Raw genomic sequence first — 27,418 nt, 5'->3', positions numbered from 1 at the left:
AATTTTGAAAGGAGAAAAATCGTCACTTTGAGCCTAGCAAATGTTCGACTTGCGCCCCTTGGACTTGGCGCCCGGGTGTTTTGCACCCCTTGCACCACCGGGTTGAGACGGCCCTGATATTATATAATATATGTAGTTAAATGTAAATATACATTATAACTTTAATGAAATACGTCCACCGATAATAGCCATTTCCTATTTATTAGATTCATTGACAGTAAGTAGGTACAAATTTATGCTTATACTTTTTTGGAAACGAATAGAACTTGGATTGACTATTTATTATTGTATTTTTACAATACATAAGAATTTGGTAATAGTAGACAACCAATTATTCATCCACGTATTAGGGGTAAACAGCATTTTGGAATTTTTGTAAATTATTATAATTTAATTCTCGAGTAGTTGATAATTGTATTTTTTACTAATGAAAATAAAAATGGTCGTAGAAAAAGTGTAGTATTCTGCTCACATGTAATGGCTATTACTCACTCTGATGAATTACGACACTCGCCTACGGCTCGTGTCGCAAACTTTATCATCGTGAGTAATAGCCATCATTACATGCTCGTTGAATAATATACTAATTTTAGAGGCATAATTATTTCTCTAGCTGAGTTAAACTCATATAAATTAAAGACAATATTTAAAATCGTATTGGGACCGTGCAAGTTCGGAAAAGCGACACGTGGTTTCATAGCTCGGCAACATTTCATAGTCCTGGTTGCTGGATAATTGTCAACGCCATAGCCCAAAAAAAATTATAAGAAGAAAAATAAGATGATGTTATGATATTAAAAGGTAAATAATTGTATGTGGCAAATAAAATTTTTGTATTAAAATGCAGTACTGCAAGCAAAATACAATTACTTAAATTTACTTTTATATAATAATTGCATATCATATCAATATTGTGGAGCAACATATAATTTTTCTTCTTCCATGACAGTAGGTATGAAATAGAAATATACGTCAATTTGACAATTTTAATTGACAATATGAATTATTTAAGAAAGTTGGAAGATTTCTCCACTATTCGCGCACGATCGCTTCTCGTATCCCCTCCAAGTACTTGCACACCGCGAATACATAATATTTATATATAATAATTAACTTATAAAGCATGAAATTAAATTATATTAACTTTTAATCATTTATTAAAAAAATAAAAAAAAATACGTAACAGACAGTTTTCGAACTCAGGACCTCTCGTTCTCCAGTCTACCACTCTGCCACTGAGCTACCACGTATCGATTCGTTAACGTACTTCAAAATGGTATTTAAATGTCATTGCATTAGTCACATATTTAAAATAGTTTGAAATTAAAAAAATCGATTTATCCATAAAATAGCAATTAAATATTGCATTGCTAGCTAGTTCTGAGCTATTCTGAAAATTTCAAGTGTTTAGGAAACATAGAACTATGTTTAAAATGGATTACAAAATTTGTGGAGGTAGAGACAAAGACCAAGCCAAGTATATAAAAACGTTTTAAAAATGGATAGATCTCAAAATTGAATACTTTTTGTTAAGTTAGGCAAGGTTAGGTTGGTAGAAATTTAATACGTAGACTGCGTGCTGCAATCTAAAATTGTGCGACCAGTGCGACAGAGAAAAATTTTTGTATTTAAGGTAGGCATTATATTTCTAATCGGCGGGGTTTCCAATGACGTTGCGTTTATCGACCACGTGATAAATTGAAACCGATTTGATAAACCCCGCCGATTAAGTACAGAACTTATTTTTCTGTCGCACTTAATGTGTTCTTTATTATTTTGTTTTATTTTTAACACATATGTTAATTGAAAACAGTTAATTTATTAGTTGTATTCTTAACTTATTTACACACTTTATATATTTATTATAACAGTTTATTTTATTATATTTACTATTTACAACAATTTATAAGGCGCACCACTAAAACATATAATTTCTATATATACAATTATTACAATGTATATTTGACGTCTATAACACGCGACCTTAACATAACAACTGAGCAAAAATCCTGAACAATTCAACTTAAATATACTACGGCCCTATGTTCTACCATATTTTAGGCCCCGCCCCGGTCTGAATTAAATAGAAAAGTGACAGACAAGCAGACGTAAACAATTAAAATTATACGAATTTTTATAAAGAGGTAGTATTTTCGATACAGTCAGTCTGGCAAGACTTCTAGTATTTTCGATCCTATTCGAACGCCAAAGAATCAGTAGACCATTAACTACCTAAAAACAGGTACTTGTCGGTACGAGGTCCGATCGGGTCACGTGAAGGCACTTTCGTAACGGTATTATGTGGTGCTTCAAAATTGCTCATTCACAAAATAATAAATTTATTCCATTTGGCTTTGACACACTGTATACACCTGATAACCTCTCATCTGACATATAAATACTGACTTTGCTTTTATATTTTCTTCGTAATTTGTTTATAAACATATATTTTGTCTGAATATAAATATTTTGCAGACTCCTGTGGGAAAAGGACCCTTACCAGAATATGAATATTGGCATGATCGAGAAGCAGCGCTAAGTTCTATAGTGGAGCAGTTAAAAAAACCTCTTTTAGTGAGAATTTGTAATATTCTCGAAAGAGCGAAATCCCCAGCAATCGATAGTTTCCTCCAGTATCAAATAAACCTAAAGCGACATTATAGTACTGCTAAAGATAACTTTAAATTCCTGTCCACTATTTTCAGATTTCTTAAGGTAAAATTATTAAAGTTACTTTTTACAGTTAAGTTAGGTTTTTTTTTAACTAAGTTTTATATTTAACGTTATAGAAAACAAGCATAATATGATCTTTATAATAATATATATTCTTTTTTTTTAATTTCAATTAACCGCTTCAACCACTAAGGTTATTAGTGAGATTTTTTTGTAAACAGTCTAGACAGTTCGCTTATTGTACCTACATCTCATTGATATTGTACACTCATGATACCCATTCCAGAATTCGAAGACCCTATACCTTATCTCCGAAAAGTGTTTGCCACCGACCATCCAGTGTCTGGCAATGTTAACTTAAGCCTTTATGAAACAGTCCCATTGTATGCAGATATCCCTTAACTGACACATGTTCAGTAAGGGAACATGCTATAATACTGAACTGAATATTCTCACTTAAAATAACCACAGAAGAATGATAACCATACTTAAGATTACAAGATGACGAGATTATTAAAAAAAAAATGAAAAGTCAACTTAAAATATCAACTTAAATTCCTCTATTGACAGAAAAAAAATTAATAGAGTGGACAGTTTGATGTAATATAAGTTTCGAATTATTTCTAATGCTGTGTGTCCGTTTCTTTGCAACTGTTGAAGTCGTGGAGTAAAAAGAATGTTTTTATTGACAGCTACTGAATTATTACACTACAGGCGGTGGCGTAGCATGAGTGTTGGCTGCCCGGGGCGGAAGACAATTTTGCCGCCCTTTTAATTAGTTATTCTAATTTAATGTATACCTACTATACATTAAATACATTAAATTATAGAGAACTTTTCGGCGAGAACAATTATCATTATTTTGCAATATACAGGTTAAATTTTAAATAAAAGAAAGTTTATCTAAGTTTTACAATCACGTTTATTAATACAAAAATTCTTTTACTTTAACCAATTAGATACATTGATATAACTTAGATACCTATTAGGTACTTAAGATTAGGTACACATTGACGATCGACAACATTAAATAAAATCAATTTTTAATTAGAACTAGAACAATACTATAATGTTATATTTTTATTAAAAAGGAATATGAGTATTTGTTAGAATTAAAAACAAAACTTCCGCCTTCAATTCAAAATTTATAGGTCTACTTTTTTTAAGACCAAAAGTCTTTTATTGCACCGTCAATGTCTATCGCTATTGCATCACATAAATCTTGCTCGATAGACAAAATAGCAAAAATAGTTAGTCTTAGAGTACTCATTGTCGATATTAAATAATTTTTAATCAATTTCAATTTTGAAAAACTTCTATCACAGCTGATATTGCTTATAACAACTGTGAAAAATCCAGCTTGGATTTAACAATACATTTAAATAATTCCTACATCCTAACATATGCCGCGGAGACAAGGACCGATACAAGAAAGACGAAACAACAAATCAACAATATCGAAATGAAAGTATTAAGATCAATAGCGGGCATATCATTAAGAGACAGACAAAGCAACAGAAGTATACGAGAACGATGCAAAATTCAAAATATTAACAGGTGGATAAAAACAAGAAAGAAAAACTGGAACGAACATGTAAACCGAATGGAACCAGATAGATTAGCGAACATCTGTAAAAACAACAAGCCGTATAGCAGAAGACCCGTTGGAAGGCCGCCGAAAAGGTGGAAAGACAATGTACAGTCAACAACAACTGAAACAGAATAAGAGGCAGACAAACAGGAGTAATCATAGTCGCGCGAAGAAGAAGAAGAAGAATTTAAATAATTCAAGTTAATTTGCATTAATTAATTTATTGTCGTTGCTTGTAGTAGCAACGGAAGTCAGCGATCGAAGTCTTTCCAGCTTGAAATCCTGCTCGTCAATTTCATCAGATGCGTAGTCTAGATTACATTCAGTGTTTTCTGGACCTAATAATATAGCCGGTGTTAGATAAGCAAACTTACATATCTGTTAAATACTGTAGCTGTTGAAAACGCTCACGAATTTCTATAATGACTTCATACGAATTTCTACAATAACTACAAGAAAACAGCTTTCGTCTCAACTCATTTTCACAAGACAAGTTAGCATCTCTAGTTTCGTCATCAAAAATATGCTTTCTTGTTATGCCCCTCCGTGGTTTTATGGAAATTCCAAGTTCTTTACACATATTTTTTGCATAACCTATAGCTCCATTTGCCCATTCCTCTCTTTTCTCTGTCAATATATATGCAAAGCATTTACTTTCTGAGCGCACAATCTTATGTCAAGTCCAATTGTTTGTAAATTGTTCCCTTGTTCCCATAAGTCAGTATAGACGTTGTTACCAGTCGCTAAAAAATATTATCATTCAAAGAAAAGTAATTACCCGAATACGTCACAAAATAAGTAATGAAAAATTCCGTGCTCCTTTCAATCGCTCCGAATTTGTAGCTGCGATAAAAATATAAAATGGTTCAAATATTTACAAAATCTTCTTCTTGTAATAAGACTATGTCCTGTTTCTTCTGTTACAGTCTCTGCTGCGATCCGGAGCTCCAGCTCTCGTACCATCGTTTTTTGGATCTTCCTATGGGTCGCTTGGTGTTGGGCTTCTGTGTCTTCGCCCATTGCGCCATAATACGTTCAGGCTCCAACCAATCTACGTGGTCTCTCCACATGCGTCGTCGTGCTCTTGTCCATCTCACTACGTCTTGAACGCCTAGCTCTCTCAATGTGTCTTCGTTTCGTATTCTATCTCTGAGTGTGATACCTCTTATGGATCTTAGAGTTTTCATCTCTGTTGTTCTCATTATTTGTTTGTTTGTTAGGTATATTTACAAAATATTTTTATTATTTATTGGTAAATTTTGCCGCCCCCTAAAATGTGCCTCCAGGGGCGTGCCGCCCCTGCCGCCCCCACTACGCTACGCCACTGACTACAGGTGTTGGTTAGGTAAAACGTTATAATAGACTGCGCTCAAAGTAGCCCGAATCCCCTAATTTATAATCTCACCAATTTTGTACACCTCAGCATAAATTTAATGGCTCTAGCATAGTAACAAAAAGTTTGTACTTTGAAAGCTGACAAATATAATTTAAACGAGAAACGAGGTATTGCAACACTATTTGGCAATTCATTTAATTTGCCGGAAGTTGAATAAACTGGTGACTAAACTATTAATCGCTGTTTCACATTTATACACGGTGAAACTATGAAAAATTAGGAAGTTAAGATTAATGTAAGATTACAAATTAAGGGATTAATTATTTGTGATTGAAGAAGAGGAAGACCAATGCTTAAAAATAAACTTTTTTCTTAGCTCCGTCAATTCGTTGGCTTGCAAATTTTAGAAGCCACGAATGGTGTAACCGCAAGATTAGTTCTAATAAAGTTTTTTTTTTTAATATTGTTAATCTTAAAAGTAAAACTTTTGTTCGTCATGAACTTTTTTTATTGATAAGATGGAACGACAGATATTATATTAAAGATCAATTTGGATTCGTAATGGTTTTGGTGTATGGTAGGTTTGGTTAGGCGTTGATTTTAAGAAGTGTTGCTGGCTAGATTGGCTCAGTTTCCAAAGACCATAAAAGAAGAAGAAAAAAAAAAGACCAACTTTTGTTTTTTTTTATTTTAATTAAATGACTCAAATTTTGGTTATCGTGTTAATTCTTTTCTCTTTCCATATAGCTGCTAACTCATAGTAACGACTTTCAAAAAGTCACAGAATCAATACCTCATTTAATGGAAGGTCTTCAACTTATCTGGGTGCTATCTGGATACTATAATACTGATGAAGTTATGGTTCCCTTTATGGAGAGAATAGTATGGTGTCTATTAGAAAAGGTCAGAAATTCGTTAAACAATGAAATGTTATTCAGGTAAGTATTATTAATTATTGTAAACGCACACACAGGGGTTTGACTCCGCGTTGAAGTTTTGGGTTTTAGATAAACCATTGTTTGACGACGTTTCTGCAAGGTCACATTTGCCATTGTTAAGTCAGATTAGTTCTGCTTCTTCGTGATATCCGGGAAGAATTGATTACTAAACTCCTGAATGCTGTCCTTGAATACGTTGCAGCACACCTTATGATTGATCCTGTGTGCACGGGACGCGGGTGAGCGGGGTCTTAATCGCTAAGTTAGTTTCTACGCTTTTCTGTAGAATTGGTTTCCACTCAGTTAAGAATGTTTGGGCATCATCTCTTGTTTAATGCTGTAATGATATGGGATTAGAAGTATTTTTAGTTAAATATGTAATTCTTATGGTGGTACTCCATCCTCAGGAACTTCCTAGGTTAGTTGGGGGTAGTTACCCCCTATGATAGGGGTTGATGAAGTAAACGTATACGTATACGTATCTATTTACCAAAGTATACGTATCTATTTACCAACTCTAAGTGTAACAGTAAAGAGTTGGTGCGTTTACGGTATAACCATCTGAACGAATGATAATTGATAACAGATCGAATTAGAATGAATCACGCTCTTTAGCTGGATGTATAAATAAAGTGTAAGGTGTTGATGTACAGAATGCTGATACAGCGTGGCCGTGAATTACCATAATATTGACTAGCTGACTAAACGTTATTGCCGATTAGTGTACTTGTGTTGAGAAATCTGTGTCACCTACTTAATTGAAAACAAAACGTGGTGTTTGTTTTTCTAGGACATTTAAAAATTAAATGGCTATGTGTTGCTCTTATCTTTGGATGCTGATAATCCTGATACATTCTCATTACAACCTAACTGTTGCTAATCCCATATAAACACAGCATTTAACTCAAATATGCAACAAGTCAACAGTTTTAGAACTCTATCATCGGTTGTATTTAAATTTTTTTGATGTTTTTCAATATCTATTGCTCCTCTGATTACATATTCCCAATGATAGGTAAATATTTAGCATCATTCTTTCATTTTAGTTTATTTTATGCCCTGTGTTTATAATATGTTGTGCTAGGGATGACGTCTTCACTTTTATTTCAATGGCATTTCTACGTTCTTCTCGTCTAACCTGTATTTGTCGATTGTTCTGTCCGATGTACAATTTTTCGCAGTCCTGACAAGGAATACAATCCTTGATTTTTCAAAGCAATTTTTGTTTTAGTGGGTGGTAATATGGTTGAGATCTTCTTATCCGTGTTTGATTTTATTTTCAACTCCAGCGTCTGACGCAGGCATGCGAGCATGAAGACGTAGAAACGCTATGTTGCATTAAGTAATTCTGTGAGTAGTAAGCGATCATGGTATTTAAGGTATTTAACTCGGCATTGGTCGCTATATGAGATTTTCTCTTACGGTTTCAGAATATTGCGCACAACTTTTTCCCTGGTAAATTACTCATGATGTAGTTTCTTCTAGTCTCCCAATTATCCGTCCTCTACAATCGAATAGACTCGTCTACTTAGATAGCGGTTCAGTTGACTTAGTATGGCCCGATTGTTAAGTAAGTGCGCTTCACGTGAGATATTTTCTTATCGCGCGACCACCGTGTATAGTATTATTTAGCATTATTTTGTAGCATTATCCTATATTATAGTAATATTTTATGTAATATTTGCAATATGAATCGTGCACAGATAATTTTAGAACTTGCCCTGTTGCAGGACGATAAAAGGTACTAGCACAAATTTGAAATTTACATATATAGGGGAGTGCATATAGATTTTCACTTTGGAAAAAATCAAACAAGACAGAACTTTCTGTAATTTTATTAAGACATGTTTAATAAACAACATATCAAAAAGTTCTCTCGAGAAGTGGGTGCTTCATTTTTTATTAAACAAATGAACTACGAAATTAGATGTTTTTTTAAATAACTCCGAAAATGTAAATTTTAGAAAAAAGCTGACTTGACCAATGAAAAATTCAGAAAATTTTACAAAAAACCTTATATAAAGAATTTTCTAAAATTAAATCTGTATCTTCTATAATTTTTGAAGTTATACTTCTTTACGCGCGATATGAGGGTGAATTTTAATAGGATTAAAACGATTAAAAGTTATCCAATATAGCAGCTGTGGCACAGCTGTTTTCATATTATACTTTTGGACTTATTAACATAGAAGAGATGATTGTTGCATGCCAATGTGAGAGCCCATCAAACTGTGACTAGTATGAGTGCCGCAAAATTACTGATAAAAACCTATTAGCTCGAAGGCGTAGAGAACTGTGGATAACAACAATCAACCGGGACGATCTACGATCTCGCTTATTCAAAGCTAAAGAATCTTACACTGGTAAGTGTTTTAAAAATAGTTGATCAAATTTTGTTATGATATTTGAACATAGCCACTTTGCACGATGCAAGTGATTGCGAAATTTACTAGTCGTTATACGGGCTCTGATTGGGTGTTGAAATGATCTGTCAATAATAAATAATTGTTCAATATGAAGGTAAACAAATGTATAATATATTAGTTTTATTCTTGTGAGGACAGAAACAAAAAAGTTTATAATTGTAGTGATTTTTAAATAGTTTTTAAAGCAACAGGTACGTAATAATTGTAAATGTATCATAGGTACCTACCTATTTGAACCTACCAAAATACATAGTATGTAATACTTTTATTTACATAATTTGATTACCATCAAAATTTCTATCAATATTCACATAATATATTGTTTTCTTACTCTATGTTTTGTTGTATTTTTTCAATTCTAAATCATTTCAATTCAAAATCAAAATAATTTGATTTACATAATTCAAAAATGTCAAAAGTTTAATCCGTTTAGTTAGTCGATCTTCGCACATAATGACACACTGTCTCCGTGGCGAAGCGTTTAATGCGAGTGAACCCCAATACAACGCCAATACCAGCCGCGCTGGTAAGTTGGTTCGAATCCCAATAGAACCTTTTATTTTTTTATTTTTTTTTATACATTTTATGATTGTAAGTATATTTATTATATAATTTTATTTTCAGAAAATACGTATGTAGTTAAAAAATTTTCCGATAATTAATGTTCAGAAATCATTTGTGGCATTTTGAATGTGTCTGTGTGTGTTTTATTCTTTTATTATTTTAATTTTTGGCACTGTGTTAATAAAAATGTTTAAGAAGTAGTAAGTATAAATTAGTTTAATATTTAAATAAAATATAAATAAAAAGTATATTAATTTCGTTTATAATCATATAATCATATAATAGAAGTATAACTTCTTACGTGCGTACAAAGTACACACACATTCTTTTTTATTTATAACGCTAAAGTCACCCTTATCACAAACATTGGCGCACTGTAAACTAGCGTACAGCGAAGTGCATGGTTGAGTTATTTTAATGTAATTCTTTAACTAATAGATCAAATGAAATTTTACAAATTGAACATGAAAGAAGAATAATTAAGCTATCTTATGGTTATAATAAAAAGAAATAAAATGTATGGGCATAAGTACGGTGTGGGCGGAAAATGAGCCTTACATGAATTTTGTTTAAAAATTATTTAAAAATGTGTAACTAATACAATTTTTCTTATAAAACTCTCAATTTTGCACAACTTACCTTTCAAGCATCAAGCATCTTACTAAATGATGTTTCATTCAAAAAATCTCAAAAATTTAATTCAAATGATATGACGTCCCAAAAAATATAATTTTTGAAATCTTCGTAGTTTTAGAGAATTACCACCATTTTAAGACGGTATTACTCAAGTTTGAACAGATCTATTACAGTTTTATAAGTGCTGTTTTGAAGCTTAGGATGTAATCTTTAAAATGCACTAAACTATTTTACTTTAGAAATGAAATACACTATTTCTTTTTGAGAAAATTAAGAAAGATAACAAAAATGTAATACAACAACCGAACATTACCAGCTAAAAAAATGATCAAAACTTTTTTCTGTAAAACTTACCTAAAATACATTTAATAATAAGCTTCAACAATAATAAATGTTCAGCAAAAAAATTTTTTTGCCTTATACAGTATGTTTGCGTAATTTGGAACCTATTGATAACTTTTTTATTATCAGTTTTACGAAAAAAAGTTATTCTTTATAAAATACTCTGCATCATATATAATCTAAGATGCAATCATCAAATATCAAATTTAATTAATTTTATACGAGATGTCAAAAAATATAAATTTCACTCAAGAGTAAAGTACCTTTACATTTCACAATATCGAAAATTGTTATTAATGGTAGGGGAGCCCAAGCGGGGATTTTTGCAGTTACTCGAGCGCGTCAGATTATCACATGGGGAGAAACCTGGTACCCTGCAGATGTACCTCTACCATATATTGGCTCTTAACACAGGGGAGTCCGAGAAGGGGGGCCCGAAAAAAAAATCTATCCTTAAAAAAACTTGAAATTGTCAGATTAAGATAAGGTAAGTTAAGTGCATGCAAGAGAGCGTATATTTAAAAAATCTGACGATTTGGGCCGGGCGTAAGGAAATGGGCGAGTCCCAAAATTTCACAAGAAAAAAGCGAATATTTCGCGAAATGAATGACAGATCGAAAAACTAAAAAATATGTGCCCAATAGCTTTTAAAACTCTATCGAATGATACCAAACACGACTTCCCACGGAGAGGGGTGGGGGTAAATTTAATATTTTAAATACGAATCCCGCGATATTTCGCGAAATGTCCATCAAATCGAAAAACTGTAATAGACACATATTCAATATTTTTAAAAAATCTATCGAATGTCACTAAACACGACCCCCACGGAGGCGGGTGGGGGGTTACTTCAAAATCTTAAATAGGAGCCCCCAATTTTTATTGTAGATTTGGATTCCTTACGTAAAAATAAGTAACTTTTATTTGAAACATTTTTTCGAATTATGCATAGATGGCGTTATAATCGGAAAAAACGATTGTTGGAAATAGAAAATTAGATTAAAAAATGGCAAGCGCCCACTAAAATGAAAAACTTTACTTAACTTTTTTTGGTTTTAGGACCTACTCTTCACAATCCAATAGGTCTCCATCGCGCTCGGGTGACTGCACATTTAGCATACTGTGCTCCACTACTATAAGAAAAGTTGTTCGAAATTAAAAATTTTGTTTAAGTGTTCAATTACATTCTTCTAATTAAAATATTTTGAATAATAAAGGCACTTAACTCTTGGGAAAAATTCATATTTTTTACATATTTCGTATAAAATTAAAAAATTTTGATATCTGATGGTTGTATCTTAGATTTTAGACCAGGGAGAGCATTTTATGAAGAATAACTTTTTTTCGTAAAAGTGATAATAAAATAGTTCTCATAATTGTAATAAAATGATGAGTATCCGTAATTTGAGAAAAAATTGAAATTTTTTTTTCGATTAGAATGATGTAATTCTTATATTTAAACATAGTTTTTAATTTCAAACAACTTTTCATAATATCATTTTTTGATATTCTGGAATATAAAGGTACTTTACTCTTTAACGAAATTCATATTTTTGACATAACTCGTATAAAATTGATAAAATTTGATATCTGATGCTTGAGTTTTAGATTTTTGACTATCCAGAGCATTTTATGAAGAATAACTTTTTTTCGTAAAATTGATAATAAAAAAGTTTTCCATGTGGTTCCTAGGTACGCAGACATACTGTATAAGAGCTTCTGTATAAGAATTTTCAAATTACAATGCCATATTCGGATTCAGCATAATCAAAAACAAAATTGAAACATATTTGAGCAAAGTTTAATGATGAATTTAACGATATTTTTTCAGCATAATCAAAAACAAAATTGAAACATATTTGATCAAAGTTAAATGATGAATTTAACGATATTTTTATAATTATTTATACAAAACAATTGTTATTGTTTAAACAATTAATAAACAATTAGCGGACAAATCTGCGAGTAGAACTTTACTTTAACAAGTATATAAACTAACAACAAAAGTTTTAGAAAAATATCAGCTTGTTTGAATTTTTCTGAAACAATGCATGTTTTCGTTCTAATTGCACTCCCCTAATATTGAAATACAAAAATAAATATTATTTCTACATTTTTAGATTAAAATATACAAGTTCATCAACACTCACATTGTGTAAAGCTAATAATAACTTTATACTAAGTTTAAAATCTATTTTGAAAATTTTATTTCGTAAAAAAAGGCAAAAGTTAGATATGTGAGACAAAATCTCACGCGCGACCACTGAAGTAACTGCCAATCTAGCGACCAATGCCGGGTTAATGTATTGTTCAGTTTCTTCTCTACTTCCTCAAATCGTTTTCCTTGAGCACATATGGCACGATTACCGGCGTAAAGAATTAAATAATCTTAGTGACCAGATTTAGCCATACAGCTCTCTCTCTCTAAAGGGAAATTCACGCATCCCAGATACCTAGGGCATCAAAAGAATTGAACTTGCTGGGACTTTTTTCGTGTTAACGAGTCGTAGGTGATTTGATACGCCGGAGTATATCCCAAAAATTTCGTACGCATCTGAACGTCGAGAGTAGCATAGCTTTTTGCGTAGTCTTATAAAGATCTTTATATTTTAGACGGAGCTTTTTAATGTTTTCTTTGAGGGTCTTTAGAATGACTCCAGTAGTAGAAAGAACAGTAGATATTGTCTGGGCCCTTTCCATTCTCCATTGTCTCCTTATTTGTATTTCGAGATCTCTCTACTTGGCAATCTTTTCGTCTGCTTAACATGCCGATTATTGTTGTTAAGTTTCGCCATATATATTATTGTTGTTTGCCTAGTAGAGAAGTAAGGATCTGTTTTTAGGTGGATGTGAGAGGTGGCATCCAGATTTTTGCGGATAAAGTTAGGTGATAACTTCGTTAATAATAATTGACTTATGTTCCTTCTCAAATATGCCCGGAACATTAATAAAAAAAAATAAAATATTTAAAAATTTCAAAAAATTTCGTTTTTTTTTCTAATTTTTTTGCTTATAACTTAAAAACTATTCATTTTAGAACAAAGTGCTATAGAAATAAAACAAAGATAATTAAATTTTCTATCAGATGCGATTAGTTAAAAATGTCTTAATTTATCACCCTTGCTTCAAAATAGCAATAAATATAAAATAAGGGGCAAAACAAGCCTGTCCTTATTCAATGATTTTCCATCACTTAGGTTACACTTGGAACCTTCTTAATTCGCTTAGAAAATTTTTGTAATGTGCTAAAACTGTAAACCAAATTTCATTAAAATTGACTTAATAGATTTTGCATAATAATTTTGCAATCTATACTTTTTTTATAAAATTAAAATTTTTTAAAATCTTGCACAACAAAAACTAGAACATACAAAGATTTGTCAATTTTTTTACATATAAAGAAGTACTCCATCTATCTAATGCACTTTACAGAATTGAAATCGGATTATTTAAGCAGCCTCAGCAATGTTTTAAAGTTATAAACAATTTTTTGGCTTATAAACAAATTAGTGCTGTGGCCAGGAGGGGGTGCTACGGGCTCCTTTATTTAGATGGACTTACCCAAGTTTTTTTTGTGCATTTTGACCCGTAGAACACGAATTTTTCGGGTAACAGTTGATCCGGATGTCGATAAGATTGTTATAAACAAAGAACTTGAGGAATTACATAACATCGATTTTTCGCAAAATAAAACATTTTTTTTGTATCTCTTGGGTAATTCTAAGTAAAAAATGTTCTTACAAGTTTTTTCGTAGGATGCATAGTTTTCGAGATAAACGCGGTGGAACTTTCAAAAAATCGAGAAATTGCAATTCTTGATCGCGAATAACGTTTGATTAAAAAATAAAATAGCAATTCTGCTGACAGCATTTGAAAGTTTAAGTCAAATTATAGCGGTTTTAATTATTTGCATTGCTAAAAATTTATTTTTTTATTATTAAACAAAGCTATTTGTTTATAAGCCAAAAAATTGTTTATAGATATAAAACATTCCTGGGGCCCTTCAATAATCCGATTTTAATTCTGTAAAGTTTATTAGATAGGTAGAGCACCTCTATATATGTAAAAAAATTAGCCAACTTCTAAATTAGTCAACTTTTTGTTCAGAAAGATTTTAAAAAATTTGAACTTTTTTAAAAACATTTAGATTGCAAATTTATTATGCAAAATTTATTAGGTCGATTTTAATGAAATTTGGTACACGATTTAAGTATGTTACAAAGAATTTCATAAGCGAATTACTAAGGTTCTACGTGCCACCAAAGTGGTTAAAAAATATTGAATAACAACAGATTTATTTTGCCCCCTTATTTTGTATTTATTGCTATATTGCAGAAAAGGTAATATCTTAGGACATTTTTTACCAGTCGTATATCATACAAAATTCAATTATCTTTATTTTATTTCTCTACAACTTTGTTCCAAAACGAATCGTTTTAAAGTTATAAGCAAAGAAAGCAGAAAAAAATCGATGTTTTTCGAAATTTTTAAATATTTTAATTTTTTTATTAATGTTTCGGGCATATTTGAAAAGGAGCATAAGTCAATTATTATTACTGAAGGTGTTACCTAACTTTATCTGCAAAAATCTGAATGCCACCTCTCACATCCAAAAATAGACGTTTTTTCGTAGATCCTTACTGGTCTATTCGCGATGTGCAAGTACTTGGAAGGGATACGTGAAACGATCGTGCACGAATAGCGGAGAAATATTGCAACTTTCTTAAATAATTCATATTGTCAATTGAAATTGTCAAATTGACGTACATTTCATATCTACTGTCATAAAAGGAGAAAAATTATATGTTGCTCCACAATATTGATATGATATGCAATTATTATATAAAGGTAAATTTAATTAATTGCATTTTTAAGGCATTTTAATAACTAATTTTATTTACTACATACAATTGTTTACGTTTTTATCACATAACCTGAATCTTATTTTTTCTTCTTATTATTTTTTTTTGAGCTATGGCCTTGACAATTATCCAGCAACCAGGACTAACGTAATTGGTCAATACAATTAAAAGTGCGAATAAAAGTGCAGAGCGTAGAAATAGGTGTCGCTTTGCGCAACTTGCACCGTCCCAATAGTATGTTTATTAACTAATATGAGATCCGATCTCTTATGTCCCAATCGTTGGTCTTTAAACACAGTGCGATCCCATTATAGCTTTTAGTGTCGTTCGTTTTCAAGCATTCTATGAGGGATCTATTGCTAATTAGGGGAGATTATCTATCTGGAAAGATCCAAGTTTGCTAGCTAGCTAGTATTTGGTAAAGAATCTTTCCTATTGAGTCATGGCTTTCTTTATCATAATCAGTTCCGACAGACGCTTGGCAGCCCCCGGTAAGATGAATGGTTTCTTGGGCTTAACATCCGTAACGGTATTTGTCGTTTTGGACCTAAGGGTCTTTGACAATAGACTTCAGGTAATTTTTAGTTTTAATAACCTGATTCTAAATGGCAAGCAAGAAACCCTCCGTCTCGGAAAACACCTTTACTGATGTCAATCAATAGTTCGACGCTGTATTGTCGACATATTTTTAGTTGTCCTCATTCAGATGCCGCACATGCAGAGGTTTACCCATCAAAGTGCGCATTTTTTCTAGTTTAGAAAGGTGGTTTATGCGCATTTCTTGTTCTCTCAGTTTAAGCGGTGTTGTGTCATCTACTGCGCATATTGCGCGATGTAAAGTTTAAATTTTTAAGTTAGCAACTTGTGTATCCAATTTCTAACCTATATCCATGAGTCCTCTCCCCCTATCATTGAAATGTATTCTCTCTAATGCACTGCGCGTGGATGATGCTTTTTTGCTTTTGTGAGTATGTGTTTGTGTTTTTACTATTCACTGAAGACTTTCTTCTATATCCGTTTTTAACCATTTTATAATACCAAATAAGTAGCTAAGCGCGGAACAGGCGTACGTATTTATTGCCTTAATATGTAGTTATTTATGATATAAGTGTTAAAAGTAAAATTTCAAGGCACGCATGTGAAAGTTGCAGAATGAGCGAAGCGAATTCTGCAATTCACATGGGTGCCTTAAAAATGTACTTTTTAACACGTATATCATACACTATTTTTTCTACAAACGTCTTATATATCAACAATTATATTTTATTCATTCTCAATTACAGGACAATATCTACAAAAACTTTTACTTGAACTTGACTGATATTCCATTTTTATATTTTTCATGACATTACATCAAAACTGCCTATACTGTCAATAAGTAAATCATAACAACTATAGAATAATAACATCTACATACTTTTATTGTTGTATACGCTCTGAGCTTCGCTGGTGTCGCTCCTGGCGGATTACTAATTCAACTTTCACTGGTAATTTTTAAATTTATTATTTAATTGTTATCGCTTAATATTTACAACGCTAAAAAGTAATTAAATTGTAATAGATTTTTTTAAGATTTTGCTCATCATTTTGACGTTCTATTGATGAAATATTAATTTCTTACTTCAGATACTTTCACAATTATCGTGTAGATGGCGCTAAGATTAATTTATAATTACATATTACGGAGCATTAAAAAAACGTAAATTCAGTATTTAAAACGTAAGAATATTTAAGGTAAAAATATATACCACAGCTTTTACCAACTAATATTTTTTTATAATTAATGTTTTTAATTTTAATTTTAAATTAATCACTTTGATATTTATGTCAAATTTCCGGTAAACGTTTACAGACTTGCCACTACTGGCGCTCGCGAATTTATAAATATCCCCTCTACGTACGAGCTCACAGCGTATATTCTAACAAATTTTAATAGTTTTTTTTCTACAAACGTGTTAAAAATGCAATAATACAGTTTAAATTAAATTTTAAAAAACCTTTTAAACCACCTTTTTCAAATTGCGCAAGTTGTACTATTAATATTAATGTTAATAAATAAAATCAAAATATTTTGACGTTTCACAATTTGACAATTCACTTTTAACTGCAGTGCCTTAAAAATTTTAAAGCACTAGTGCTTTAAAGTAGCATTTTTAACGCTACTATGGAGTGCTAAAAATTGCATTTTTAACACGGTTGTAGAAAAACAAATGTTTATGATATGACGGATTTAGCTGTCTTATCCTTCGTATGAACTTGGAAGAAGTTAGTTCGGTATTCACTTGTTTTTTATCAATTTTTCGCACTTTTTTAGTATTAGTAGGTATTAGTCATCATTCGATCTTCGTTGTCCACTGCTGGAATAGATCTCCCTAATAATTTTCCATATGTTTCGATCTTGTGCCTCTCGCATCCAATTCCTATGGCAACGTTTTAGATCATCAATTTAACGTGTTGGTGGACGACCTCGGCTTCGGTGGGCATCATCTCTTGGTCTCCATTCCAGTATCCGCTTTGTTCATCTGTTATCTGTCATTCGAGCCACGTGATCCGCCCAGTTAATATTAGTATTACAGTAGAACCCGCTTATTGGAATAGCCTTCGCGCCAAGCAAAAATATTCTTATAAGCGGGATATTCTAATAACCGGTCGTTGGTGCCTAGCCGAAATAAATGTACCGAATATACGTAATGGTAGTACATACTATGTTAACATGTATATTGTATATGTATATGGTTTTAGGTCTTTTTATGTCAATAATACAGTAGTGTAACTATTAGGTACTTATTTATTAAAAACCAAATTGCAATATATAATGTGGATGCATACAGGAATTAATATGAAATGTATACAATATACAGTTGTGTAAATATTTTCTTATTAAAATACATATAAAAGAGTTACTTATTTTGTCTTGAAAAATAATCGGTAATTTGTACTTGTCTTTTTTGTTACATAAACTACTAATCAGTATTTGTTGCTCTAAATTATAAAAGTTAGAAAAATTTTCATTGGATTGACCCTCCAGAAAACTTATTACCTTCGAGCGGTTAGGATAGCCGATTAGCTGTTTCTATAAGAGGCAAATGGGTGTCAATTTGTAAAGAAATTTGCAGACAAATGAAATTATTTTATGACCTGTGTCGGCGAAAGATTAAATTCCTAATCATAACAAAGTAATAAAGTAATAAAGTGTATTACTTGACAAACCCTACAAATATATTAAACAGCACTATAGGTCTTCGAATCCTTTGTCGACAATTCATAATACCAGACATAATTTAAATTTTTAGGAAATTGTAGGTATGTAAAAAATTTATTCGTTGACATGAAGAATATTATATAAAGTGGTACGATCTTACTAAATCATATTCCAATAAACGGATAAATTTATTAAGGAGTAAAGGGAAACGTTTTGGGACCTCGAATTTTTATTCCATAAGCCGGGATATTCCTATAAGCACTACTCTAATAAGCGGGTTCGACAGTAGTATTAGTATTAAAATTTTATTTCAGTTTTCTTTAATAAGTATAATTCGTGTTTTCATTACATAAATTGTATGATTTTAATATTTTATTTCAATATTAATAAACAAATATATTATATTTTATGCAGACATCCCATTGATATGGTAAGAAAGTTAACCAATGATGCCAGGGAAATGTTAGAAATGTGGCAAACCGCCTATTTAAAAACGAGGCAGAAAATTGAAGACTCAGGAAAAGGGCAACGTTGGGAATTTGATAAGAAGAAACTTTTCGCCGCATCTAATTATATGGCTCGTGTTTGTAGAGACCTGAATGAAGTGGCTACGGTAATCTCCTTTAATAAATATAAATTTTTTACAATGCATCACAAATATTTTTAAAGTTCTTAATATACACTAATCATAAAAGTATCGCATGATTTATAAAACAGAAAAAAAGTTTAAATGTCATTTTTAATTTTTACCAGAATGTTATAACACTCGTGTATGGTATCCTTTAGGGTTTTACAAACCCATATAATTTCAAGTTGAAGCATGTTTTTGCCGAAAAATTAAAGTTAATGAAAATATTAAGAAAGTTTATTTATTTAGGACATTTGTGTCCGAGAACTTGATCTGTGCACTGTGTTTGCTTCATTTTCAATGTGGAGGTGCGTTCTTAGTAAAAAATTAGTAATTTAACGTCATTAATATTCGAAATTGACGATCGCAGCAATAATATTATTTTATATTGCTGATGTTCTGGGAATCCACCAATCCAGCGTTTCAAGAGATTTTTTCAGAAGGTATAGAGAAACTGGAAGTTACACTAGAAAACCAGTTCCAGGATGTCCCAGGTTCACGAACCCCCGAAGGGAGAAAGGAACTTTATCATTGCCGGAGATATCAATCCTAAATCCGTTCTATGGGGGTCCCCAAGGAACGATGGTAGAGGAGAGATATGGAATGAGTGGATCTCCTCTGTCGATGTATTAGCCGTGAATAACGGTAAACATACTTTCGAGAGAGGAGACTCACGAACCCATATCGACGTCACGCTAGTATCTAATAGGTACGCCAGCAAGATAACGAATTGGGATGTCTTAGACGACAATCTGTATACATACCACAAATACATCTCCTATGAGATCGGAACCAAGGGGATTAGCGGTGGCGGCAGAAGGGTTGTGGCCTTCAATAGGACGATGTTTACTGAGAGGATCGGTGAACTCCAAGGGGAGGTCAACGACTTTTCTAGTCTTAGAAGTGCCATAATACGTGCGCATAGGGCGAGCACAAACAGTAACCAGGTATCGTATACGGTACCGTATTGGTGGAACGAGGATGTTCAAAACGACTGCGTGCAATGTTTCAGACTGAGGCGCATCGCACAGAGGGACAGAACCCTGCAGTCCAGGGACGCGTACAAAAACGCCAAAAATAACCTCAATAGAACCATCAGGAGGTCCAAACGTACGTGCTGGACCAACCTGTGCGATGCGCTTGAGGATGACATATAGGGTGAGGCTTACAGGATTGTCTCCAAAACCGTTAGAGTCGAAACCCCATACAGACTTACAGATGTAAGGAAGAGTGACATTGCTAAAATCCTTTTCCCCAGGAGGCCTGACGTACTGTTTGTGCCCACCATATGTGAGCGCCCGGAAGCTGTCACCCCCATGGAACTTGCTAGGGCTGTAGAATCGATAAAGACAGGGAGGTCGCCGGGACCGGATTGTGTGCCACCGGAGGCCATAAAAATCGTGACGACGGCCCAACCTGAGTTAATGAAATCGGCATTGTCCCAGCTTCTCACGTCCCAGATCTTCCCTGATGACCTGAAACGAGCACGCCTTACTCTAATACCGAAACCCGGAAAAAATCCGGAAGAAGTCAGCTCCTACAGACCGATTTGCCTTCTTGATTGCTTAGGCAAACTTTACGAAAACATAGTTAAAAACCGCCTACAAGCGGAGCTAGACGCCGTGAATGCCATCTCCGACAGGCAATATGGCTTCAGGAAGGCGAAATCGGCGGTAGACGCTGTCAGGCATTTAGTCGAGGGAGTCAAGGGCACGAGGAGGAGATGGGCCGCGCTGATCATGTTTGATGTCAAAAACGAATTTAATTCGGCAAATTGGGGGCACATCATAAATAGGATGGAAGCCCTCAATTTGTCGGATTATTTGGTCAACATAGTCAAGAGCTATCTGTCTAAGAGGTCCCTAATAATTAATAAAAACAATATTACCAAGCTCACTGCCGGCGTTCCCCAGGGGTCAGTCCTCGGACCGACCCTCTGGAATATACTATACAACGGCGTACTGAATTTGTGGCACGGGCGCTACTCTGAGGCTGTGGCTTACGCGGACGATCTTGCCATCTTCGTCAGCCACGACTGTCACTGGGCGTTAGTTGAGATTGCTCAAGGATGTTTCAGCAGGGTGAACGCTTGGATGATCGAGAATGATCTTGAACTTGCAAGCGCAAAGACAGAGGTGGTGATTCTAAAGAAACCTAGAAACGGGCCAGACCTGCTGTTCCATTTTGGAAACAACGAGGTCAAACCTTCCTTCTGCTCCAAATACCTGGGTATAGACCTCGAACGTGGACTTGGGTTCTCCAAACACCTAACGAGAGTGGTAAGGAAAGACGAGGCACAAACCGCAGCTCTCCGAAGAATAACACCAAATATCGGAGGGCCAGGTAGTGCCAAAAGAAGACTGTACCTCAACACTATACAGTCCACCCTTCTCTACGGACCCCCGGTCTGGGTCGAGGCTCTACGGCACAAGAAGTGCAGAGAATTGTTAAATAAGGCGCAGAGGAAATCTCTGTTGAACGTAGTCAGTGCCTACAAGACTACGTCTACGACGGCCCTACAAGTGATAGCGGGCGCCCCTCCTATCTACCTGCTAGCCAGGGAAAGAAAATCTCTATATGAGCAACAAAACGGCCACTTACCGGAAGTAAGAGCGGCTGCCAGAGAGCGGCTACTCATTGACTGAATTGGAATTGACATTGGCAGAATGGGAGGCGGAAATAAGTAAAGCCCAATGGACCAAGCAGCTTATACCGAATGTGGGGACGTGGTACGCTTGCAAGTTTAAGCGGGTTAATTTTTATTTCACCCAATTTTTAACCGGGCACGGGTCCTTCCGGGTGTTCACTTGCAGAATCGGTAAGGCAAACGATGACCTGTGCCGGACCTGCCACGTGAGGGAAGACGCAGAACACTGCGTTTTCCGGTGTAGCGTCTTCGCTTGCGAGCAGGCCAGGCTCAGGAACAGATTCGGCGATATAGGCCCCAATAACATAATTAACGTCGCGGTCGAGAATAAGTCAAACTTTAAATTTATTATAGACGTAGTCACGGGTATTGTAAAGGGCAGAGCGGTTCTAGAACGAGCGGAACAAGATGAGTGAGATTGGCTACACGTAGTTGATAAAAAGTAAATAAAAAATAGTAAAAAAAAAATTAAAAAAACAGAAAAAAGACAAAAAATAGGAAAAAAACTACTACAACAGATATAAACATTCACAGGCACATTACCCTAAATTTTTTTCAAGGCCTACCTATTTATATTCATCTTTAAGTCTCCCTACACCTTAATCAAATATGTTCTTTCTACCATTTGTAGGCAGGCTCACTGGGCCGATTATCAATTAAGTAATACCCACCTTCAGTCGTAAACTCCCCCTATCCGCGTGTCATTTTCAGACAGGCGAGAATAGCATAGCTAATCCTATACTACTATTCAGCTCACTATCCATAGACCTCCCCTGTCCGTCTGCTCATCTTAGGTAGGCGAGCCTGTCCTTTCTTTTTATGAGTTTATCCTCAAAGACCTCCCCCTATCCGCCTCTCCGTTTCTAGGAAGGCGAGAATAGTATAGAAGGGCCTAAGCCAACCTTCTCCTTTAGCCCTACTTACATAGACTGCGCGGGATATCACCATGTATCGTTCACTAATGAACACGTCCAGGGATATTTCAAGTGGTTATGGGCGGCACGCGGAACGCATGGACCTACTCTGGTCTGTGAGCCCTAGCGTGTTCTCCTCTCCTGTCTGAGTCCAACAGTACTAGGGACACCTTCCCTAGTCTGCTAAGAGCGTTCCACCTCAAATATTCCCTATTATGCAGGCTTTGCATTCATGTAATCTTACAGCTAGGCAACTGCAAAATGATTTTTTTGATAATCCGTAATGTTCGAATAAGTGTCAATTCAGTTAGAAATAGATTAAGGAAATTTGGAATCTGTTAACGAGGAGACACAGTTAGTCTATTAGTCGCAACATAGGGGGTCTCGTGGACACTTTTAGTTCGCCGCGATTTGATGGTGGTATTATAGGTTTTTTGGGTCGCTGAATCCAATGGAAGTGGTCTGGAAGCCCAAATGTGGTGCGTTTAATTGTTATTAACAAATTATTGCAAAATTAGGTGTTTTTCAGGAATTATTAGAAGCCCTGTAAATAAATTGAGAGTGTTGAGGTCTTTTATGGTGTAGTTTTGGTCGCTGAATCGAATGCGACTAGTCACGATTACTCAAAATATGTTCTGATTTTGTTAATAACAAAATAATAGTTTATTCGCCGAAAAGCTCGAAATGCGCTAACTACAGCAAGTATGTAGTCTTTTTAATAGTATTTTTATATGCTAAATCGATTGCCGCTAGTCGTTATAGCTTAAACCACGTTCCGGCTTTGTTATTAATAAATTATTGAAAAAACAACGGTTTATAGTACGTTCACTCACGGTTTTTGCTCTAAATTTTAAAAAACCACTTGGATTGACATGAAATTTGGCAAACACGTAGCTAACATCTCAAACAAAACAAAACATGTATAACTACAGTCTCTAAGCATTTTTTTCTGCCTTCTCGTCTTTCCAATTTTTTCAGATCCGACTTTTTTATACCTCACTAACGTACGTAACGTAGTGATAGGTTAAATTCTTAGTATTGTTCTTCTGTTGTTCTGCTCGATAAATATTACTATTTTATCAATGATCTTAATCTACCCATCTTTATATTCACCTCTGCTACTTCTGGTTTTCCACTTCAATTCCTTTTGACATATTCTATAATAAACCCAAAAAGGTCAAATTTCTAAACTTTCAAATTTATATTCATTAAATGAAGTAAAGAAACACAGACTTACTCACAATCATTTAATAAAACTTTGACGACCGGTTTCGATCTCTACACTATTCAGATCATCTTCAGGTCGGCGTTACAAGTAGTTAAATGACGCCGTTACAAGGGCTGCGTTGCAAGTTCATCGGTAACATGTTTAAACGTCCAACTCATGCTACGAGGATAGCTAGGTGAGGCAAGCGGACATGCTTCGTAGGTCAAAACATAGTGAAATTTGAATGGATCCTGAAGGAAGATGTGTGTTGAGAAACAGAGAATGTTGTGTTAGCAATTAGAAAGACAACGTTCGAGTGGGAATGTTACTAATGTAGCTAAGTACGAAAAAGCTTGATTGTAGACACTTGTACTAATGTGATGGTCTTTGCTCGTAGATGTTTTGAGATATGGGCAGAGGTCAAAGTTAGGAAAATGACCAATAGGAAAAAATTTTTTAAGTATGTATTGTTCCCAGTCAAAGGACTAAGGGATGTCATATATTTAATATAATTGTAGGTGCCTGACACTTTGAAACCTATGAAATGTAGAGGATTAGAAGAAAACTAATTAGATAAAAAGATAGATAAAAAAGATTGTCAAAATAATATTGGTTGAAAATCTGTAAAAATTAAAGGTGATCTGAAAAGGAAGGGGTTTTACTTGAGCTATTGTATGATAGAGTATGTTCAGAAAGAAATATTGAATAAATAATGATAGGGTGTAAGCACTTACTTGAGAAAAAATTTTTAAAATAATTTTTAAAATAAATGCAAATTTTTTTCTTATAATCCTCTACATTTCATAGATTTCAAAATGTCAGGCACCTACAATTATATTAAATATATGACATCCCTTAGTCTTTTGACTGGGAACAATACATACTTAAAATAATTTTTTCCTATTGGTCATTTTTATAACTTTGACCTCTGCCCATATCTCAAAACATCTACGAGCAAAGACCATCACATTAATACAAGTGTCTACAATCAAGCTTTTTCGTACTTAGCTACATTAGTAACATTCCCACTCGAACGTTGTATTTCTAATTGCTAACACAACATTCTCTGTTTCTCAACACACATCTTCCTTCAGGATCCATTCAAATTTCACTATGTTTTGACATACGAAGCATGTCCGCTTGCCCTGTCCCTCACCTAGCTATCCTAGTAGCATGAGTTGGACGTTTAAACATGTTACCGATGAACTTGCAACGCATCCCTTGTAACGGCATCATTTAACTACTTGTAACGCCGACCTGAAGATGATCTGAATAGTGTAGAGATCGAAACCGGTCGTCAAAGTTTTATTAAATGATTGTGAGTAAGTCTGTGTTTCTTTACTTCATTTAATATGGACTCACATATGCAACCCATTCAATATTTTTATATTCATTATTTCAAAGGATGTGCAATTGAATTGGTCGTCTTTTATTAGTTCCGTATTCCCTTATATCATTTAATTTGATTTCTCATGAAATATTTACAGCCCAATACGAGACACGAGAGACACGAGATCTAGGATACGAGATCTGTGATACGAGATCAGAATAAGCAGAGACAATCAAGCACATAAAATACAGGGGCGAATAAGCCTGACATCGGCAGCATTTGGCAAACTAAGCCATATTCGAAAAAGTTCAATTCCCGTGTGTCTCAAGCGAAAGGTTTATAACAAATGTGTTTTGCCTGTACAAACTTATGAAGCAGAGACTTTAACCATCCATCCATCCAATGGCACTACAGCCCAAATCGAGCCTTGGCCTCCTTCAACAAGCTTCTCCAATCATTTCGATTTACTGCTGTTCTTTTCCATGAACGCGTTCCCAGGAAGTTCCTGGCATCCTCATCGACTTCGTCTTCCCATTTCTTTTTAGGTCTTCCAAAAGGTCTTCTTCCCTGCATTCTTGCATTCAGCAATTTTCTGGGGATTCTATTCTCATGCATGCGGACCACGTGCCCTGCCCACCGTAATCTCTGCAGTTTAGTGTATTGTGCTAGAGTTGGTTCGCTATATTGCTCGTATATTTCTCTATTATACCTAATTCGCCAGTTGTTATTTTCACTTATTGGGCCCAGTATCCTACGTAATACTTTTCTTTCAAACACATCTAATGCATTGGCAGATTTCTGTGTCACCACCCATGTTTCGCAGCCATAACTTACTATGGGCCTGATTATTATTTTATATACCCGGAGTTTTGTTTTCCGGTGTACGTCTCGCAATTTGAATATGTGGCCTATCGCGAAATAGGCTTTATTTGCCAGCACAACCCTTCTATTTATTTCCGGTTCTTCTTCATTGCTTGCAACCAGATCCATTCCTAGGTAGGTGAATCTATTCACATGTTCTATATCGTCAATAAAGTGTTGTTGCGCCGGTCTATTTGATCTGGTTTGTATGAGTAGTTTTGTTTTATTTGTATTTATTGCTAGCCCTACTGCTTCTGTACTCTGTTTCAACTCAACGTAGGTTTCTTCCGCTGCATTCATTGTTCTGCTCATTATGTTTTTTTTTTCTCTGATTCTGGCCTTGGTTTAGCCACGTAATTGTATAACTTATCACTAACTCAGGTGTAATGTGTAGTGTGTGTGTGTTGAGTAACTGTCTTGTTACTTTGCAAAGTCGACGTCATTGTCTTTGCAAAGAGACGCTAATTGTATCCAAACGTCTGCGGTCCCTCCGGTGAGTACCGATCTCACAAGGACAGAAACTATTTTCATTTATTAATTTATTATAAACGAAAAAATCCCTGACCCCGGTGAGATTCGAACTCACTACCATTCGGAACATTCGATCCAAAGGTTAGGCGCTCTTACCACTGAGCCACAGAGGGGTCTCATTATGTTTATATCATCTGCGTATGCTGCTAGTTGGGTAGATTTGTTTGTAAGTATGTTATTTCCGCTCACCGTCAACCGTCTAATTACATATTCAAGAACAAGATTGAAAAACGTTTGAGCCAGTCCGTCGCCTTGTTTCAGTCCTTGCGTTATCGTAAACGCATCAGTGATCTGTCCTTGAATACATATCTGTGCTCCTGTTTCTGCCATTGTCATTTGCACTAGTCGTATTAATTTTGATGGTATGCCAAATTCTTCCAATATATTAGGTAGAATTGTTCTATCTATTGAATCATAGGCTTGTTTAAAATCTACAAAGAGATTGTAAACGTCCATGTCATATTCCCATGCTTTGGCTAGTATTTGTTTAACTGTAAATAGTTGGTCAGTGGTAGATCTATTTTGCCTAAACCCTGCTTGATATTCCCCGATGATTTTTCCGTGAGAGGTTGAAGTCTTCGATTAAGGATGTTTGTGAATATTTTGTATCCCGAACAAAGTAAAGAGATGCCTCTATAATTCTGACACAACAGTTTGTCTCCTTTTTTATGAATAGGGCAGATTATACTTTTCTTTAATTGTTGGGGGATTTCTTTTTCTATCCATATCT

At 34.2% G+C, this 27,418-nt stretch overlaps 1 protein-coding gene across 1 annotated transcript in view; it reads left to right on the top strand.

Moving 5' to 3' along the window:
* The window catches only part of LOC114336768 (dynein axonemal heavy chain 10), an 863,661-nt gene that overhangs the window by 77,019 nt on the left and 759,224 nt on the right, over positions 1-27,418 (top strand). Inside the window, exons 9-11 of the mRNA XM_050648469.1 lie at positions 2,476-2,715; positions 6,348-6,538; positions 18,985-19,183. Of these exons, the coding sequence (XP_050504426.1) occupies positions 2,476-2,715; positions 6,348-6,538; positions 18,985-19,183 (630 nt within the window). The remainder of the gene's footprint in view (positions 1-2,475; positions 2,716-6,347; positions 6,539-18,984; positions 19,184-27,418) is intronic.

The sequence above is a fragment of the Diabrotica virgifera genome, chromosome 4 (assembly GCF_917563875.1).
Source record: "Diabrotica virgifera virgifera chromosome 4, PGI_DIABVI_V3a".
In the NCBI taxonomy this organism is placed as follows: domain Eukaryota; kingdom Metazoa; phylum Arthropoda; class Insecta; order Coleoptera; family Chrysomelidae; genus Diabrotica; species Diabrotica virgifera.
Note: the sequence above shows the minus strand (reverse complement) of the source record. Positions and strands in the feature narration are given on the sequence as shown.